Raw genomic sequence first — 21,693 nt, forward strand, 5'->3', positions numbered from 1 at the left:
TGGGTCACAAAACAGTTGGATGCAACTTTGTGACTAAACAACAATAAAAATTATGTCAATGAATTGAGAGATCCAAAATTGTCAAAGTCAGTCATTCTCAAATTTTTGTGTAGATTAAATCTAATTTTAATCAAAATACCCTTATGCTAATTTTTTAGGGAGTGTGAAAAATAACAAGCAGATCCCAAAATTTAGACAAAATACAAAATACCAAGAATGACCAACACAGTCAGTAAGAAAAGGAACAAAGTTAAAGGAATTAATATAAAGTAACCCCTGTAAATTAAAATTATCCAGACTTATTATAAAGTTATAGTAATTAAGAAAATGCAGTATTGGTGCAAAGATAGACAAATGATACAGTGGAACAGAATACAGAGTCTTTAAAAGGACTCAGACATATGTGCTCTTCTGCTTAAGATAAAGGTAGCACTGCAGTGGGGAAAAAAGTCTCTCCAGAAAAAGATTCTGAGTGAATTGGATGTCCATGTGAAACATGACTCATCTTACACAGATATCAATCCCAGAAGGAATGTACAATTATATGCAAAAGAAAAAGAAACTTTTGTGAGATACTCTAAGAGAATATTTTCATGATCTTGGAGAAGGGAAAGTTCTTTTTAAAGGGATATAAGAAGTATTAAATATACAGGGAAAAGTTGGCAAGTTATATTAATATTTCCTTCAAATTAAAAACTTGCTTTATCAAAGGATCCTGTACCATTTAGAAAAAGAAAAGACCAAATGTTAAACACACAAAATAAGTAACATATATTTGCACCCCAAGTCATTGTCATGCTACATTCTAGCATCATATTTATAATAGTCAAGAGCAGGAAACAACTCAAATCTCTAACATCAGTTGAATGGATCAATGGCCATGTTATCAATGAAAGCAATATTCTACAGAAATAAAAATGAATAAAGTACTGCTATAAACAACATCATGAGTGAATCCTAAACATAATGCTGAGTCGAAGAAGTCACACACAAAAGAAAACACACTGCATGATTTTATATAAAGTTCAAAAACTGATAAAACCCTCTATGGTAGTAGAAGTTAGATAAGCAGTTTTCCCTGGAGAGAAGGGAGGCCAGTTATTGGAGGCAACAGTGACTCTTGGGGCTGGGAATGTTCTCTTTGCTGCCCTGGGTACATGACTGAAGTCTACATGTATTGCTTATACACTGTCTTCTATGATCATATGTCAATAACAATGTTGCTTTAAATTATATTATTCCCCTTCACACTTCTTGCCCTAACCTGAAAAATGAGTGAACAATGAGGAGCACCATATTTCATCATGAAATATCTTCCAAAGCCAGTTTTCCCTCACTCTCTGCTCTTGGGGACATTTCACTCCAGGAGCATCCTAAGTACCAATAGCCCTTCCCTGTCTCTTACCTGAGCAGGTCACAGAGGCCATGTTGCCATGGGAACAGTCAGAACCACCCAAGGCAGTCACAGGGCAACTCCACAGGAAGGACTCTGCCCCCGAGCAGTGAAATCGGACTGTTGAGATCTGGTCACCTCTCTCCACCAAGTGTGGTCCTCTGGGAGTGGAGATGGCGATTCCACAGCCGAGCTGACGACAGACAACATTGGCATTGGCCAGACTCCAGTGGGAGGCACAGAGCGCTCTCCATCGTCCAGAAATCTTCATCTCCACCTGCCCCTCACATTGAGAGGAGCCATTTGTCATGAGTCGGACTTTTGAGTATGCTGGTAGAAGAGAAATTCGGAAAAATCTCATGATTTCTCACCTGAACAGAGTGTGCAGGGAGGTTAGTCCTGACCTGCATCTCACCTGAACAAACAACATGAGCAGCTCCACTGTGGTGACAAGTGCCCCCTGGACAAGGCACTCTGGGGCACCACCAGAGCTTACGTTCCTCCCCCTCACACCTGAACTCTTCAGCCCAGACCTGGCCATCAGACTCTCTGAAGAGCTCGTGTCCCAGAACAGACACAGCCTCGCCGCACCCCAGCTCTGCACAGATGACCTGGGCAGTGGGGAGTGTGAAGTTTCCATCAGACACTGGGGTCCAGTCTTCTCCAGGACGTACTTCTACTCGTCCTGAGCAGGGTCCGTCGTCTCCAACCAGACGCACAAATCCTAAGAAAACAACAACAAGAAATCAAGTGAGTGCCCATAGTCCTGGTTTGCAATTGGAAACAATGTCACAGGCAATAATGTGAAATTTTTTCTTTTCCAGGAGTGGTGCCTGGAAAGAGAATTGGACAGTTATTCTCAGAATTTCATGAGCAAGTATTTTCAAGACCAAGTTTCTGAAAAGAAACCCTGAAGGATTTTCAGGGTCAGTTTCAAATGGCTGATTTCCAAAAACATGGATTTTGAGGTTAATTAGGAATGTGAATTCCTCATCTAGAGGCCTGGAAACTACAGAGCTCAAGGATACTGCTCTGTAGTGGGCACCAGGCTCAGGTTCAGAGCTGTACTAACCCAGAGTGAAGTAGCTCCATGGGCCTCAAGAGGTTAGAAGACTAAGAGCCACACAAGGTTAGAGGGCCATCCTGAGATTTCTGGGGCCAGAATACTGGCCAGTTTTCTCTCAGGAACCAACACTTAAGTCTCTGAAGATAAGGAAAATCATGCAGGCTGGATCTGTGAGTGCTCGCTGACAGTAGACAGACTTCTGGCTTAACAGGAGGAAAGCTAGACATCATAACAAGATTTCACACATGCTTCTTACAATTCTTCACGGTGAAAAATTCCAAGAATTTCTTAGGTGACCTGATTTTGGAAAGTCGTCCAGAGATCAGTTTGGATAGGAAGAAAGCTCAGAGTCATAGGAGAAGGGGCTGGTCATAGCCATCTTTCTTGAAAGCTTAGAATTTATCAAAGAACCTGGGAGAGAGTGAGTTCTCAGTGGGAGCATGCAAAACAGCTGAGGTTTTTAATTACTTCATACTAGACATGTGAACTTTAGGAAATGCTAAAGAGTGAAGATGAGTTAAAGTATTTTAACCCTGTCTATATGCTCTTTGTTCCTTTCCTATTTGGGTTCTTGCGAAATAGCTACTGTGCTGTAAAGAAAGAGAGTAAGAGGAAGAGAGCAGAGGGCAAATAGTGAAATGAAGTGAAAGTCACACAGTCATGTCTGACTCTCTGCGACCCCATGGACTATACAGTCCATGGAATTCTCCAGGCCAGAATACTGGAGTGGGTAGCCTTTCCCTTTTCCAGGGGATCTTCCCAATCCAGGGATCGAACCCAGGTCTTCCACATTGCAGGCAGATTCTTTACCAGCTGAGCTACAAGGGAAGCCCAAGAATACTGGAATGGATAGCCTATCCCTTCTCCAGTGGATCTTCCCAATCCAGGGGTCTAATTAGGGTCTCCTGCCCTGGAGGTGGATTTTTTGCCAACTGAGCTATGAGGGAAGCTCAGAGAGTGAATACGCCATACATAATTTAGAAATTTTCAAATTGCAAAAGTCTCAATATGGATGAAAGATAGAATATATGGGGTAAATATTTGTCCAACAAGTTTTTGACACATTTTATCCCCTGTGCTCCTCCCATCAACCACTTCACCCTGCCACCTTTCCCATTTCTCCCACTGCAGACAAGAGAAAACTATCTTAAGAACCACAAATGGGTAGAAAGGAAATTCTGAATGGGAAGAACTTCTGTAGGAGCGGAGTGAGGTAGGGTGTGTGGTAGGTTAAATGGGGAGTGGATGGGGTATGAAACTGAGGGAGAGGCCAAAGGAAAAAACTCATGATCATGGTTTGAGCTTCAGGGACCATATTTTGGGCAGAGGAAGGTAATCCAAATAATAAAGAAACCCACAACATAAAACACTTTATTTAACACACTTGTCTGGTTTTGAAGTATGCTCATGATAATTTATGTACATGGTGAAATTCTATCCGGTAAAGGATTCTGATTATATAAATATGTGAACTTTGATGGTTCAGAAAGAATATTCTAACAAAATAAAAATCTACTGCAGAAAACAGAAAAGACCTAAAAGAAATTAAAGACTTGAAGGATCAGCTTGACCACTTATACAAGAGTGAATGGTGAGAGAGAAGATGGTCTGCTTGCCTTTTATTTATTTATCACTTTCATTTCCCCAGAGAGACACAGGTTAGAACTCCTACTCTGGTCTGGTTGGGAGTTCACTCATAGGCAACACATTCTAATTAAAGCATTTTCAGTCAACACTTTTTAGTTGCTATATTAACCCCATAAGATTACAGATTAGGCAGAACACGAAAGAAATATTTGTTATATGCTGTTTTATGTACCCTGATACATGTTAAATGCTCGAATATACACCGAATAATCAATAAAGTCTTATACACATAAGGATAGACTCTTCTGAGACAAATTATGACTTCTTTTTTGTTTTTATTTGATTTTAAAATTTATGTGGAAGACTATGTGTGTGAAAACTGTGAGAAAGTTTGTGGGATAGAAGGCTGATGTCAGTGGATAAGGATACTAAATATAATAAAAATATATCCTTCTCTGGTCTCTTGCTGTACAGACGTCCTGCATCCTTAGGCACACACAGCATCCTCCCACCACTCCTGGACCATCAGTGCTGCTCAGAACACCCCACATGTGCCTTTTTCAGTTCCTATTACAGTCCCTCTCCCTCCCAGCTGCCATAACTCTCTTCTACCTTCTTCAAAAATTACATCTGTCCCATTACTCCTATTCATATCAAATAAACCCCCAAATTCTATTTTCTTAAATCATTGAAGTCATCAGGTATAAACTATATAATTTCTTACCATAAAACACAGAAATTGTATTGCTTCCACTTTTGACTTGTCAGTGTATGGCTAAGTGTTCTTCCAAAGTTTTGTCCTATACAGATGTCTTAAAAGAAAAAATGGGCAGACAATCTCTGATAGTAACAATCAAAGGAGAACCTATGACTCAGAGCACTTCATCCAAAGTCCTCTGGTCTTACCTGCAAAGGCCTATGAATATTTACATCTAAAATTTCAAAATAGACTTGCAATTTGGCACAAATCCATCAATTCCTGTCTGATCTGTTTCGTGACATCCTCTGTGCCTCCACTCCTACTAACCTAGTGTAAAATAATGTCTCACCCTGTACATACAGAAACAACTCCATCCACGAAGCTGTGTCCTCATTCTAGCCCTCCCTTCCCATAGGCTAACTGTGCAAAGGGATTTGTGTGGTGATTTGAAAATGTCTCATGTGATTGATCTTCATCTTCATTATGAAGATCAATATTCATTGGAATAGTTTAATCTACTATGTCAGGTAAGATCACTGGAGAAGAAATAGCAGAGACTTACAGCAGAAAAGTATATGGAGCACATCACCCACAGAAGCTTTGTGCATTCAGGGAGGATGTGTCTGTCTCAGTCCTTTCTAGCCCATCTATATCCTATTGCCCCAGTGATCAGACACCAGCTTCCATGGCACTTTTCATTCTGCCATCACAGGGCAATACATTGACCATACCTGAGCAGACGACTCCTGCATCGTTCTCATGACTGCAGTTGTGCACTCCCCAGCCCTGGGAAGGGCACTTCCACACGTGGGATTCCTTTCCTCTGCAGTCCAATGTGTTCAGCAAGATGCGCCCTGATCCTGCCCCAAAATGAGCAGACCCCATGGCATTGAGGGCATCTCCACAGCCCAGCTGCCTGCACACCACGCGGGCATCGTCCAAGTCCCAGCCGTTATCACAGATGGTGCCCCAGGAGCCCTGGTCAAGGATCTCCACTCTCCCGGCGCAGGGACCTCTTCCGTCCACCAGGCGGAGCTGTCTGCTGTCTGAGGAGAGAGAAATGGGACAACCGGGCATTGACAAGGGGGATAAGGGTCTTCTGTCCTGTGGGACCTTCACCTGAGCAGTAGACGGCGCTCTCCTCTGAGGCTTCAGAGTCCCCTGGTTCTGACAGGGAGTCGTTGCACTGGGGCAGCACCTGAGTCTGGTTTCTTACAGCAGTGATAAGAGAATAATAACATTGAAAATGGGCAAAAACAGGAAATATTACACTACTGAGTAGGGTGAGACAGAAGTGTTAACCTCTGATTGGTAGAGTTCTGCACAGCATCTGAGAAAGATTTACCAGAAATGTTAGTCTCTCTACCCGGAGCAGTTGAATGAGTTTAGAGTCACAGGAATGGGCTGGCTGCTGGATGGATTCCTTATAAACCACACACGTGTTGGTGCCCTTGACCTTAGAGTTAAAGGGATTAGATGAAAGGAAATGGAGTCAGGAACCGGCCTCATCAGAAGCCTCAGGTAGCAGCCATGAATCCTCTATCGTTAGAATCATTCTCCTTGGTACAGTCATGCAGAATTGAAAAACAAAATGGACTCCAGTATTCTTGCCTGGAGAATCCCATGGACAGAGGAGACTGGCTGGCTACAGTCCTTAGCAAAGAGTTTTGACTTAGCAAGCCCACACACATGTGAATACTAACTATAAGAAAGCTGCAGTAGCTATAGCAAGGTCACAGAAAGGAGATTTTAAGGGAAGATGTGCTAATTTAAAGAGGATATTTTCATGATTATACAGTGGTACGCCCTTAATAAAGATATTACAGATATCAGAATCCAGAGAAGATATCAAAACATGGCTTTGAAATACAGAATAATACTTGACAGAATGAAAAGAAGAAATAGACAAAATAACAATCAACCTGGGGGAACTTTAACAAACCTTTTTCAATACCATGCAGACCAGGCATACAAAAAAGAAGGAAGACTATAGTAGATGTAAAACACCACAATCAACACATTTAGCTAAATAACATATAAAGAGCAATGCACCCAATAATGAAAGAATTCACATTATTGTAAATGCACTAGGAACATTTATCTAAAATGACCGTATGGTAGGACAAAAACCTTCAGATAATTGAATTTATACAGAGTATTTACTCTGACCACAGTGTAATTAAATTAAGAATTAATAAGAAAATACAGTTAGCCATCCTTATTTGGAGAAATTAAGCAACATCCTTCCGAAACAGTACCCGGGCCTGGGAATAAATTTAAACCTTAGAAAATATTGTGAAATAGTGATAGCAAAGATATAATATAACTAAATTCTTCTAATGCAACTAAAGTAGTGCTTAAGGGAAATTTATACCTTAGATTTAGAAAAGAAGAAAGGCTGAAAATGAAAAAACGTGTAAGCTTCTATTTAAGAAACCAGGAGAAGAGAAAATAAAGCCTAAAGGATATGGAAATTGGGATTAACAAAGAAAAGAACAAAAATTAATTTTAAAAAAGAAGGTAAGCATGGTGGTAGTGACGGTGGTTTAGCCCCTAAGTCAAGTCCTGCTCCTGCGACTCCATGGACTGTGGCCACCAGGCTCCTCTGTCCATGGGATTTTAGGCAAGAATATTGGAGTGGGTTGCTGTTTCCTTCTCCACGGGATCTTCTTAACCCAGAGATTCAACCTGCTTCTCCTGCACTGTAGGTGGTCTCCTGCATTGCAAGTGGATTCTTTACTGCTGAGCCACCAGGGAAGCCCAAGGTAAGCATGATAGAGAAAACAGAGGAAAACCTTTCAAACATGGCTACTTGAAAATTGATAACCACTGAGCAATACTAAACAAGAACAAAGAGAAAATGAACTTAACAATACCAAGAATGAAGAAACATCACTATAAATCATACAAATTTTTTGGTCATAGTTTTATTGAGATTAAATTTACATATCTAATGTGGATGAATACTCAGAAGATTTTCAATTTCTCCACAACCTTGCCAACACTTATTTTTTTTTTTAATCATAGCCATTTTGAGAGGTGTGAGATGATATCTTTTATGGTTTTGATTTACATTTCTCTGATGACTAATAATATTGAGCATATTTTCCTGTACCTATCGGCTATTTCTATATCTTCTTTGGAGAAATGTCCATTCAAGTCTCTGTTAATTTTTTAATTGGGTTATTATGGTTTTTTTCTTGTTTTGCCCTTGAGTTGTAGGATTTCCTTATATATTTTGCAAATTGTCTATTTTTGCCTGTTCTTTTGGTGTCATATCCATGAAATCATGAAATAATGTATATTTATTTGGTGAGGAAATAAATTATTAGGTATCTAAAATGTAATTTGTATCCGTTGATGATATTACAATATCACACACAGTAAAATAAATTCAGATTCAGTAAGGTTATAAATATTCTTTACTCAAATTATAAAGTTATTTGAAGAAAATGAAATGATTAAAAGCTATTTTGAGATGAAGAATGGCATCTGAAACACTGCATTAAAGGCGGAATTCATAAAAGTAAAACATAGTATATTTGATCATATAACCACACCACATACACAACCCTAAAGACATATGCAAAAAATGGGGTAAATACTTTCAGTAGTATTTAAGAAAAGCAGTAAGTGGTGTTAATTTGTAGAGAGTTCCTATAAATAAATGAAATTTTAAACATTATAGAGAAAAAATATAAACGATGATGGAAGATATCGTAAAGATATCTGAAATATCTTTGAGTATTTACTTGTTTATCATGTCCACATTCCACGACAAATACACACACATATATACCCCTGAATGAAGGTTCCACTAGAGGAAGGAACTTGCATATCTTATTAACCCTGTGTTTCTGCTATTAGGATGGTGATTGCACATTCACCGTTCAACAAGAATGCATGGAGAAGCTTTTCTAAATACCATGATGGGGCTTGATAAATATTTATTGAATGAATATGTAGATGAATAAAATTCAGTGAAATAGAATTTCTTTAAATTCGTGGTAATCAGCAAAATAGTAAAGCAAATATAAATGAATGGTAAAGTTTTCTGCTAATAAATGGTGCATATAAAAAATGATTAGTGCATAAGCACAGAATTAATTGATATTCAAATTTCCACTTATGTGATTTTTTTTAAGTTTTTCTTAAATTTATTTTTGGCTGTACTGGGTCTTGGTGCTGCACATGGGCTTTCTCTAGTTGTGGTGCACAGGCTTAGTTTTCCCATGGCATATGAAATCTTCCTGGTGTGTGCGCATGTGTGTGCTGTTTCTTCAGTCATGTCCAACTCTTGTGACCCAGTGGACTGTAGCCTGCCAGGCTCACCTGTTCATGGGATTCTCCAGGCATGAATACTGGAGTGAGTTCCCATGCCCTCCTCCAGAGAATCTTCCAGACCCAGGGATCAAACCTGCATCTCTTATATCTTCTGCACTGGCAGGCAGGTTCTTTACTACTTCTTAGATGGGAGATCAGATTCATGTCCTCTGCATTGACAGGTGGATTTTTAACCACTGGACCACCAGGGAAGGCCCACTTATGCAATTTTCAATGGACAATTATTAAATGAATTCTAAGCTACTGTTATGTGTTATTCAGTATGACATTGGTCAAGCAAAGATTGCTGTAAAGAGAGAAAACTCTTTAAAAAGGGAATATATAGAAAAAGTCAGAAAAAAAAACACAAATAGCTACCTAGTAAGGCAGAAATGTGTGCAGTAGACGCAAATAAATTTTCTAAGAAAGATTTGTATTTAAAGGAAGCAAAATTAACCAAAAAAAGATACAAAAGAATTGTAAGTGAAAGAAATACACATAAGTTCAAAAAACACAAGAAAATGGAAGTGTAAATGGTTCTTGTCATAAAATATGAGAACTTGTGTACTCTCTCCACATCATCCTACCAAACTTTCTACCCACTTCAAGCAGAGAACCTCTGAAAAAATGATGGCAGGGCCTCTGTGTGTGATTGCTCACTTTCAGGGTCAGAGACATCACCACAACCCATTTTATGGTGCTTTATTGTCAAAAAAGTATAATAAATAAAAGTCCAATAGTTTAACACTACTTTGGCCTTTGAATGAAAAGACAAAGAAATTAAGAAACAGAGGCAAGGAAAGGGACAAATCTCTGCTTTTGAAATATCTATCTCATTTACTTTAATCTATCTTATTCTCTCATTTGTAGATTTCAGGCAATGCCCAACACCTGAATGGGGTGTGTGTGGAAGGTGGGGGATAAGAGAGAGAGAAATGTTGAAGGAAGTAAGGTGCTACGGTTTGACTATTTGTCACCCCACCAACATTTTTTTTAATTCCAATTTCCAGTGTAATGGTATGAAGCGGTGGAGCCTTCTCAAACTCCTCCAAAAAGGATGAAAGGAACACTTCCAAAGCCATTTTATGAGGCTGAGATTATCCTGATACCAAAACCAGACAAGGACACCACAAGAAAAGAAAATACTGGCTAATATCCCAAATAAATATAGATGCAAAATCTTCAACAAAATATTAGAAAACCAAATTCAACAATGCATGAAGAGAATACTGGACAACCCACTCCAGTATTCTTGCCTGGGAAATCTAAGACAGAGGAGCCTAGAGAGCTATAGTCCATTGGACCACAAAGTATCAGGCATAACTTAGTGACTAACCAACAACAATAATAACAACACCAAGATCAACAGAGATTTGTTCCAAGGATTCAAGGATGGTTCAATATTCACAAGTTAATCAATGTGATACACCAAATAAGATAAAGGCAAAAATCATACCCTTTCAACAGATGAAGAACAGATATGTGACAAAGTTCAACAGCCGTTTATGATACAAAAGATCTTTACAAAGTAGATATAAAGGGATTATACCTCAACAAAATAAATATCATGACAAACCCTCAGCAAACATCCTACTCAACTGTAAAAAGCTGAAAGCTTTTCTTCTGAGATCAAACACAAGGCAAAAATGCCTACTCTCATCACTTTTATTCAACATAGTTTTGGTAGTTCTAGTCAGAATCATCAAGCAAGGAAAAGGAAATAAGAACACCCAAATCTGAAAGGAAGAGTCAAAACTGAGACACTATTGAAAACTTTAAGACATTGTGAAAGATATTAAAGAAGGCACAAATAAATTGAAAGATATTCTGTGCTCATGGATTGGAAGACCTAATATTGTTAAAATGATCACACTACATAAAGCAACCTACAGATTCACTACAATCCTTATCCAAATTTTTCAATGAAAATTTTCACAAATATGGAACAAAGAGTTCTGAAATTTGTGTGGAACCACAAAAGAGAGTGAATAGCCAAAGAAATCTTGAGAAAGAATGACAGAAGGATCGTGCTTCTTGATTTCAAACTATATTACAAAGCTGTATTAATCAGCAGTATGGTATTGCGATAAAAATGGACACAAAAATCACTGGAGAAGAATAGAGATCCCAGAAATAAACCCAAATATATGTGGTCAATTAATTTATGACAAAAAAGTAGAGATTATAGCATCAGGAAAGGACTGTCTCTTCAAAAATGGTGTTGTGAAAGCTGGATGGTTACATGCAAAAGAATGAAACTGAAAAACTCTTACACCATTCACAAAAATTAACTCAAAATGGATTAAAGACTTGATCATAAGTCCTGAAGCCATAAAAATCCTAGAAGAGGGGCTTCCCTTGTGGCTGTGGTAAAGAATCCACCCACCAATGCAAGAGATTCAAGTGTGATCCTTGATCCAGGAAGATCCCAGATGCCACGGAGCAACTCAGCCCATTCGCCAGAACTGTTGAGCCTGTGCTTTAGAGCCCAGGAATGGCAACTGTCGAGCCCACGTGCCACAACTACTGAAGCTCGGTGCCCTCCAGCCTGTTCTCCTCAACAAAACAAGCCCCTGCAATAAGAAGACTGTGCAATGCAATGAAGAGTAGCCCCTGCTCACTGCAATTAGAGAAAAGCCCATGCAGCAACAAAGACCCAGCACAGCCAAAAATAAATAAATTTTAAAAATTATTTTAAAAATCCTAGAATAAAAATTAGGATGAAAAGGTCCTGACATCAATCATCATGAGGATATTTTGGGTTTGATGCCAAAAGCAAAAGCAACAAGAGCAAAAATAAGCATTGAAACTACAGAAAACTAAAAAACTTCTGCACAACAAAGGAAAAAGGTCAACAAAATTAAAAGGTAATTTATGGAGTTGGAGAAAATATTTGCAAATTACATTTCTGACAAGGGTTAATATCCAAAATACTTAACGAATTCATACATCTCAATAGCAAAAGCAAACCAACAAACAATCATTAAAAAACGGGCAGAAGACCTGAATAGACATTTTTTTTTTCAAAGAAGACATAAAGAGGGCCAACAGGTACATGAAAAGGCGCACAAGGTTATGTCATCAGAAAAATGCAAATCAAACTATAATGGGGTAACATCTCACATCTGTTAGAATGGCTTTTATCCAAAAGACAAGAAATAACAGGAGCTGGTGAAAACGCGGAGAGAAGGCAAACCTTATGCCCAGCTGGGCGGGGCGGGGAGGGGGGAATGTGAGTTGATGCAACCCCTATGGAGAACAGTATTGAGGTTCTCCAAAAATTAAAAATAAAACCGTCATATGGCTCATCAATTTCACTTCTGGGTATTTATCTGAAGGAAACAAAATACCAACTTGAAAAAACTGTGCAACCAAATGTTCATTGCAGCATTATTTACAATAGCCAAACAACGTAAGTCTTCTCTGATGGATAAATGGTGATATGTACGTATGTCCAGCCAACAAAAAGAAGAAAATCCTGCCATGTGTAGCAACATGGATGAACCTTGAGGGCATTATGCTAAGTGAAATAAATACCATATCATCTAATTTATATGTGGAATATTAAATCAAATACCAAAAAAAGAGGGGGTTCAGAGATGCAGAGAACAGTTCGGTGGTGGCAAAAGGTGGATTGATGTGGGCAAAACAAGTGGAGGTAGTCAAAAGGTACAAACTTGCCGTTCTAAAGTGAATTCCATGAAGATGTAATGTCCAGCATGGTGACTACAATGAATCTGTATTATATACTTGAAAGTTGGTAAGAAAAATTCTCCTCACAATCAAAAAATTGTAATGATACATGGTGATGGATATTACTAGACTTACTGTGGTGATCATTTACCAACATACAGAAATATATAAGCTTTACATTTAACACCTGAAACTAATACAGTATTATGTGAATTATAGCCAAATTAAAAGTCTAAATAACAAGGTTGAAATGTGGATTAAATTAGCTCCATCCTAACATCATTTTGTGGACCCAACTTAAACTCATCACTTAGACATTTTAAAATATAAAATCTCACTACTGACATCCTACAGGATTGGGAAAGACACACAGAAACATACATCAAGTCACCTGCACATGAGATATAGGCTTCCTCCTTGGGAGAGCAGGAAGTGTAATTCCAAGGGTCAGAAGGACACTGCCAGAGAGAGGTGTCAGTTTTCTGACACCGGATTCCATCCACCCACTGGGGTCTAGAACCTTCCCTGAGACCAACAGAAGAGTTGAGGGTTCCACTCTCCCCACAGCCAAGCTGTCTGCAGATCACGGACACAGTGATGTCTTCCATGGGGCTGCGGCAGACACTGCCCCAGGTCCCATTGTAGAAAACTTCCAGCCACCCAGCACACTGCTGGTCCTCGCTCACCATCCTGAGGGCCAGGAACTCTAAGATTGAAAGGGGAGGAGACAGGACACAGTGAGCATTCCTCTCAGTGCTCTGGGGTTTGCTCTTTCCCAGAAATCGTGAACACTCACCCCTGACCCAGCTGAGGAGATACCCACTAGGTGACAAGACTGAAATCTGTCTCCCTTTTACTTGACTTTGTCCATTAATGTCTGTCTTTCTATTTCTACCACAATGATGTAGTGAATACGAACAGAAAGAAAGACCAACATAGGCACCTGCAGGGAAGGGCCCTGAGCCTTGTTTCCTGATAACACCTGTAAAAGACCATGTGAAAAGGATGTGGGTAGTGGAGAAACAGGCAGAACAGTGAACCCACAAATGTCTATGTTCCAGTCTTTCAATCCTGTGAATGTTGCCTTATATTTCAAAAGGGATTTTACAGACATTATTAAGACAAGAAACTTAAGAGCTTGGGATGGTGAAACTAACCTGCAACATTATGAATTAACCATATAAACCCAATCTAATTATCCCTAAAATTGGAATACTCTTCCTGGGTGTGGTTAGAGGAAGATGAGACACTGAAGAATGGCCAGGGGAGGGAATGTTGTCTGAAGAAGAAGATGGGCTCCAATCCAAGGAATGAGGCCACATAGGAAGCAGAAAAGACTGGCAAAGGAGTTCTCCCCAGGGCCTCCAGGAAGAACGCAGCCCTGTGGACACTGGGGTGTTGGTCTGGTCAGATCCCTTGTCAGACTCCTAGTGTACAGAACTGAACAGAGTAAATCTGTGCTTTCATTCCAACGTCAACAGGATCACCAGACTGTACTACCACAGGGAACTGAAGGAGAGCCCTGCTTTCATGTGGAAACTGTAAGAAATGGCTCTACCAGGAAACATTGCTGAGAACAAAGGACCAGACTCTCAGCTGCTGCAGAAGGAAGTGAAAGCACTTAGTCCTCACGTCTGCTGGAAACACAGGCTCCATGGGAGGAAGCCTTCTTCTCTGGTCCTTTCCGCATCTCTCTCTCAGGGCTCAGACCCCCATCTTCCAGTGCCCCACCCCTCCCCCAAACTGTGGACAGTGTGCAGCCCAGACCTGAGCAGATGACCCCCGCATCCTGCTTGTGTCTGCAGTCGTGCTGCCCCCAGCCCCGGGAAGGGCACCTCCACACATGGGACTCCTTTCCTCTGCAGTTCAGGTCATCCAGCCAGATGGGTCCTGATCCTGCCCCGAAGTGAGCAGACCTCGTGGCATTGAGGGCTTCTCCACAGCCCAGCTGCCTGCACACCACGTGAGCATCATCCAGGTCCCAGCCATCATCACAGATGGTGCCCCAGGAGCCCTGGTCAAGGATCTCCACTCTCCCGGCACAGTGACCGCCCCCGTCTACCAGGCGGAGCTGTCTGCTGTCTGAGGAGAGAGAAATGGGACAATGGGGTGGTGACCCGGCGGGTGGACAGGGTGGCGGGCGGCAGACAAGCGCCTTCTGTCGTGTAGGACCCTCACCTGAGCAGTAGGGGGCGCTGTTCTCTGAGGCTGCAGAGCCTGTTGGTTCAGAGAGGGAGTCGCTGCACTGGGGTAGCACCTGGGTCTGGTTTCCTGCAGAAATAGCAATGATCAAAGGGACATGAGTTAAAGCAAACTCCGGGAGATAGTGAAGGATAGAGAAGCCTGGCGTGCTGCACTCCAGGGGATCGAAAAGAATTAGACACGACTGAGTGTTCTTGCCTGGAGAATCCCAGGGACGGGGGAGCCTGGTGGGCTGCCGTCTATGGGTTCACACAGAGTCAGACACGACTGAAGCGACTTAGCAGCAGCAGCAGCAGAGCGACTGAACAGCAGCACATAATCTTTGCTGTTACATGTCACTGAGAAGTGAGGTCTGTGCCTCCTTCCCTTAAAGTTCTGCTGACCTTCGTGAATTTCTAGTAAGTAATGCTGCTGCTGCTAAGTCGCTTCAGTCGTGTCTGACTCTGTAGTAATAGAAAGGAGTTCTCCAAGCTAGGCTTCAGCAATACGTGAACCGTGAAGTTCCTGATGTTCAAGCTGCTTTTAGAAAAGGCAGAGGAACCACAGATCAAATTGCCAACATCCTCTGGGTCATCGAAAAAGCAAGAGAGTTCCAAAAAAACATCTATTTCTGTTTTATTGACTATGCCAAAGCCTTTGACTGTGTGGATCACAATAAACTGTGGAAAATTCTGAAAGAGATGGGAATACCAGACCACCTGACCTGCCTCTTGAGAAACCAATATGCAGGTCAGGAAGCAACAGTTAGAACTGGACATGGAACAACAGACGGGTTCCAAATAGGAAAAGGAGTACGTCAAGGTTGTATATTGTCACCCTGCTTATTTAACTTGTATTCAGAGTACATCACAAGAAACGCTGGGCTGGAAGAAGCACAAGTTGAAATCAAGATTGCTGGGAGAAATATCAATAACCTCAGATATGCAGATGACACCACCCTTATGGCAGAGAGTGAAAAGGAACTAAAAAGCCTCTTGATGAAAGTGAAAGACGAGAGTGAAAAAGTTGGCTTAAAGCTCAACATTCAGAAAACAAATATCATGGCATCCGGTCCCATCACTTCATGGGAAATAGATGGGGAAATACTGGAAACAGTGTCAGACTTTATTTTGGGGGGCTCCAAAATCACTGCAGATGGTGATTTCAGCCATGAAATTAAAAGACGCTTACTCCTTGGAAGGAAAGTTATGACCAACCTAGACAGCATATTGAAAAGCAGAGACATTACTTTGCCAACAAAGGTCCATCTAGTCAAGGCTATGGTTTTTCCAGTGGTCATGTATGGATGTGGAGTTGGACTGTGAAGAAAGCTGAGTGCCAAAGAATTGATACTTTTGAACTGTGGTGTTGGAGAAAACTCTTGAGAGTCCCTTGGACTGCAAGGAGACCCAACCAGTCCATTCTGAAGGAGATCAGCCCTGGGATTTCTTTGGAAGGAATAATGCTAAAGCTGAAACTCCAGTACTTTGGCCACCTCATGTGAGGAGTTGACTCATTGGAAAAGACTCTGATGCTGGGAAGGATTGGGGGCAGGATGAGAAGGGGACGACAGAGGATGAGATGGCTGGATGGCATCACTGACTCGATGGACATGAGTCTGAGTGAACTCCAGGTGTTGGTGATGGACAGGGAGGCCTGGCGTGCTGTGATTCATGAGGTCGCAAAGAGTCAGACATGACTGAGCGACTGAACTGAACGGAACTGAACGTAAATTTGCTTGACTCTCAGCACTAGGTCTGAAAACTTTTGCAACCTCCTATGAAATCACTGAGGACTTTTGCTTTAGGGTAAGTCTGTCCTGTTGAGACTCTTGTCCTGCGGAGACTGTCATATGCAGGTCTCTGGTCACTCAGTTCAACCCAGCTGACCTTCCAGTTGCCAGGCTTGTCCTCATGAACCATCCTGGATCCCCAGCCCAGTTGTGTCCTCAGATGATGTCAGCCCCAGCTGATACTGGGCTGCAACCTGATAAGACTCCAAGACAATACAAATCAGAACACTTTCCAAATTCCTTCCCAAACTCCAGGAAATCATGAGCAAAAGTAAAAAGGGGTTTTAAGATGCTAAGTTTTGTGGGAAATTTGGTTATGCAGCCATAGTAACCAAACACTTATAATTACCATACTACTAACTATTTACTGAAGACAAATGAAGTATTTGTTTTCAGAAGAAAAGTATATGCATTTTATATGCATATATTTGTATATGCAAATTTGTATATGCATATATACCAAGGAATGAGGCCACATACAAATACAAATGGCCACATACAAATGAGGCCACTATACAAATCATATAAATTTGTATATGCATATGCATAGCATCTTTATCCATAATGGCCCAAATTTGGGATACCACCTAAAACATGTGACATTGCTTTTAGAACAAAGTAACAGGCAGAAGCTAGAAGGAGTGGAGGAGGTTATTAGCAGAAGCCTGATGGGCTTGGGCAATGCTGTCAATGAGGATTGAAAGGAAGTGAAGAAATACAATTGGGGCTGAAGGAAAAATATATGGTGATATTTATGCAAAATAAAATGGTTGCCATAAGTGACTAGATTTTGAAGTACTTTGTTACCAGGCAACAGTAACCAGAAACACCTTTCTTCAGTCTCAGTAACTATAGACCAAAACAAGCAAAGCCAGTCACTAAATATTTAGAACATTTGAGTGGGGTGATTTAACAAACATACCTCTCAAAACTAGAGAATACACCTTATTCCAAGCACTTACAGGTCATTTTCCAAGGCTGATCATATATTATACAAAAAGTGAGATCCAAAAAATTTTCAAAGGGTAAAATAATTAAAAATATGTTTTTTTATTAAAGTAGACTTAAGCTAAAAACAAAAGACAAATAGTAAAATCTTCCGTTGTTTGTTTAGTAGCTAAGTCATGTCTGACTCTTTTACAGCCTCCAGGGCTGTAGCTCATCAGTCTCCTCTATCCATGGGATTTCCCAGGCAAGAATACTGGAGTGGGTTGCCATTTCCGTCTCCAAAAACCTTCTGTAGTGAGGTATAATTTTCATGCATTAAAATACACATATTTTGAGTATGTTTTCGTAAGTTTTGACAGTTGCATGTGCCAGCATAACCGTTACCACAGTTAAAATTCAGAATATATAGCATTATTCACAAAGTTCCTATATGCCTCTTGCAACCAATAAAAGCCCCACAACCAGGGGCTCTTGCCTGCCAGAACCAGGCAAATACTGATCTGTCTTTTATCATAAATAGATTAGTTGTGTTTTTTAAGAATTTAATAAAATCACAGAGTATGTAATCCCTTTTAGATGGTTTCTTTCACTTAGCATACTTTGAGATTTTCTGTGTAGTTGGATTTATGAGTAGCTTTTTCTTTCTATTGTTAAAGTCTTACATTGTATGAATATGCCAAAGAAAGTTTTCCTTTCTTTCATTAAAGAAAATTAGAGTGGCTTATACTTTTTTACTCTTTTAAATAAACATGTCTGATTTTTCTGCCTAAATTTTTTGTGGATATCTTTTCATCCCTCTTGGGTAACAGAAATTTTGGGTGACATAGAGTTGCTAAGAATTGTTTTCTATTATGTTATCATCAGCAATGTATAAAGGTTCTTGTGGATCAATAACCTTCCCCAAACTTGGAATTGTCAGTCTCCTTAATTGTAGCCAGTCTAATTTGTGAATTTATATCTCATATTTTAATTTGAATTTCTTTAATAACTAATGATATTTGGTATCTTTTCATTTACTTATTGGCCATTTGTATATCATCTTTGGGAAAGTGTCTTTCTTAATATTTTGCCCATGCTTAAACTGGATAGTTCTTTTCTTATTTTTCTGTTATAAATTTTTCACTTATTCTTGTTACAAATCCTTTATTAGATATATGTATTGCAATTAATTTCCCCCTATCAGTTGAATGCCTTTTCATTTTCTTATTTTTTTTCCAAAAAGAAAAAAGTATTAATTTTAATGAAAATCACATCTCATTATTTTTTTTGAGATGAAAACAGGTTTTTTAATATTGGAACCCCCCAACAGCCACTGGAACCTAAGTGCTCCTTAATTTTTATCCTTGTATTTGTGAGTATCACAGACAACAACAAAAACAGGTTGGCACCAGTTTCTTCTGTTAGTGCCCTGTGTCTTCAGGGAGGCAGTCGCCCCTCCTGGGAGAGGAAAAGGCTCCTTTTGGAGGAACACAGGGCCCTCCCTGGCTGTCCTCATCACCAGCATCCTCAGAACTCACAGATATTAATGGACAGCACTTCCTGAGGTTTCCAGGACTTTAATTTTCCCTGCTTTATCCCCACCACCCCTGACTTTCTATTTTTTTTTTTTTCCTTTTTTAAAAATAATCAAATTGGCAGAAAACTGGCCGGGGCTGGTGGCCACTGGGCAAGGGGGAATCCACTGAAAAATCCCCCAAATTCACACTGAGGTTTCAGGTCATGGTTGCTGAGGTGGGGCCAGTCCATTGGGGTAGCTCAAATAAATGGTTATTCCCATATAAAATTTAATTATAAAACTGGTAGAAGAAAATGTAAGAAAAATTATTATGATTGTGGACTGGGCAAACATTTCCTAAGTTAGATAAGACATATCTTAGGAAATGTTTGCCCAGTCCACCAATCAATAATTTTTCTTACATTTTCTTCTACCAGTTTTATAATTAAATTTTATATGGGAATAACCATTTATTTGAGCTACCCTGATGAACTGGGGTTTTCCTTCAGGGTGAGGATGGGGTAATGGCGCTTATGATGTGAAATAAGGATAACAGTTTATTTTGCCCCCCATGCAGATATTCAATTAGCAGATCATTTTTTGAAGAGAATGTGTTTTCCCCTTTGAAATATCTCTATGCTTTTGTAGAATTTCAACACATACATGGGTTTGGGTCTGTTACTAAACTTTATTGTGCTCTGTTGATCTGTTTAGCTATTCTTATTCAATGGCCATGTTGCTGTGGATATGTAGTAGGAAACTTGAAGTTAGCTTACTTCTCTTGGGGCCTTCTTTTTCAAAATTGTTTTGTCCATTCCACTTCTTTCACATTTAAATAAATGTTTAGAATTTGCTTGTAAATTTCTACAAAAATATTGCTTGGCTTTTTATTAGGATTAGATTTAGTTTGTATGTTAAGGGAAGAGAGTTGACAGCCTATTAAGTTTTCTAATCCATGAACATAGTATATGTCTTTATTTTTTTAGATGCTCTGTGACTTTCAATGCAAGCCCTTTAGATATTTTAAGTTTCTTCCTACATATTTAATAGTTTTCATACTATAATAAATGGGATTTTCCCCTATATTTTTCTAGTATAAAGAAGTACCACTTATATTTATGCTTCACTGGTCACTAGTGAAGACAGTCTGTCCACATGGATGAACTATATGTAAGTCATCAATCTGCAACCCTAAGCAATGTGAAAATGCTGGTCCTGCATCTGACCAGCAGTTTCAAATTTTAAACAGCACACTAAATAATCATTTAGTTATTCCACTTTATTCAATATTTTTTCTCCTACTTTTATTGATTTTTTACAGTTTAACTATAATGTTTCTGAGAAAAGGTCTTTTACATTAGGGTTATAAGGTGACCTATTAGTTTTATCAGCTTGAATTTTCAAGCCCCTCCCCAAGTTAGAAATTATTCATTTAAATACACCTTTTCCCACCCTCTCCCTCTCTTCTCCTAGATATTTTTATGTTAGTGTAGATGCATAAATCACATAGGATATATTCTTCCTTTTTTACTCATTTTTAACCACTGATTCTATCTTTAATTTGATCTACTCTGTTGTAGATGCTCTCAGTTGCAATTTTCCCCATTTCATTTATTAAACTCTTCAGCACCAGAATTTCTGTTTGGTTCTTTTTAGGACTTCTCTTTGTTAAACTTCTCATTTTTTCATCTATTGTTTCCCTGATTTCATTGAATTGCCTTTCTGTCTTTTCTTACAGTTCATTCAGTTTCCTCAAAACAGCTGTGTTGGGTTCTTTATAAGCTAGATTACAAAGATCCATGTCATTGACATGTGTCTTTGTCAGTTTTGAAAAGGTACTGTTACTCTTTGGTGATGACTACTTTCTTTAATTCTTCAAGTTTCTTGAAATTTTGCATTGCTGCTTTTGCTTTAGATGTAGCAGACACCACATTAAATCTTTACTGATTACCTTCAGGTGGTATATACTGTTCTCTGACCTTGTATAGAGCCACTCTACATTTCTTGCTCTACATTTCTTGCTTCCTCTTATAGAAAATACCTTAAGTTTTTATGTCTTCTTTGGTCCTTAAAACTCAGCAGGTTGCTGAAAACCTCTCTTCTGTTTTGCAGAATGGTGTACTACAGCTGAAGCCTGTGGTTACCTCCCTGCCCACAGACCCTAGTCTGTTTTTGGAGATCACTCCATTTACTCGAGTTTGCTTTCATCTCCATACTTGGAAACACATAAAAGCAGCTGTCAGAAAGGTGGCAGTAAAGATGATTTACTAAAGATTTAGTACCCTCAGGGACTTGGAGTACCTACAGGCCCAGGGAGAGAGATCTTCGGGTGACATTCTCCCAGAGGCTTATGGATGGGCTTCCTGCTGAAGCCCTGAGTGTAGTCACAGGAATTGCATCCCTTTTGCACTTTTTGACCTTCTTAATGATCTTTCATTTTTCCTCTCTCGCCTCAGTCATGGAGGTTCAGCCCCAGAACTCTGGGTGCTGCTGGAGAGAAATTGGTTTCCCCAGC

The 21,693-nt window shown here is 39.7% G+C and overlaps 1 protein-coding gene across 1 annotated transcript in view; it reads right to left on the reverse strand.

Moving 5' to 3' along the window:
* LOC129644109 (antigen WC1.1-like) overlaps nt 1-21,693 on the reverse strand; it is a 54,671-nt gene that overhangs the window by 11,469 nt on the left and 21,509 nt on the right. Inside the window, exons 5-10 of the mRNA XM_055569525.1 lie at nt 14,941-15,033; nt 14,530-14,844; nt 13,154-13,468; nt 5,478-5,792; nt 1,809-2,117; nt 1,406-1,723 (exon numbers count right to left, since the gene is read on the reverse strand). Of these exons, the coding sequence (XP_055425500.1) occupies nt 1,406-1,723; nt 1,809-2,117; nt 5,478-5,792; nt 13,154-13,468; nt 14,530-14,844; nt 14,941-15,033 (1,665 nt within the window). The remainder of the gene's footprint in view (nt 1-1,405; nt 1,724-1,808; nt 2,118-5,477; nt 5,793-13,153; nt 13,469-14,529; nt 14,845-14,940; nt 15,034-21,693) is intronic.

Source organism: Bubalus kerabau, chromosome 1, assembly GCF_029407905.1.
Source record: "Bubalus kerabau isolate K-KA32 ecotype Philippines breed swamp buffalo chromosome 1, PCC_UOA_SB_1v2, whole genome shotgun sequence".
Lineage (NCBI taxonomy): Eukaryota > Metazoa > Chordata > Mammalia > Artiodactyla > Bovidae > Bubalus > Bubalus kerabau.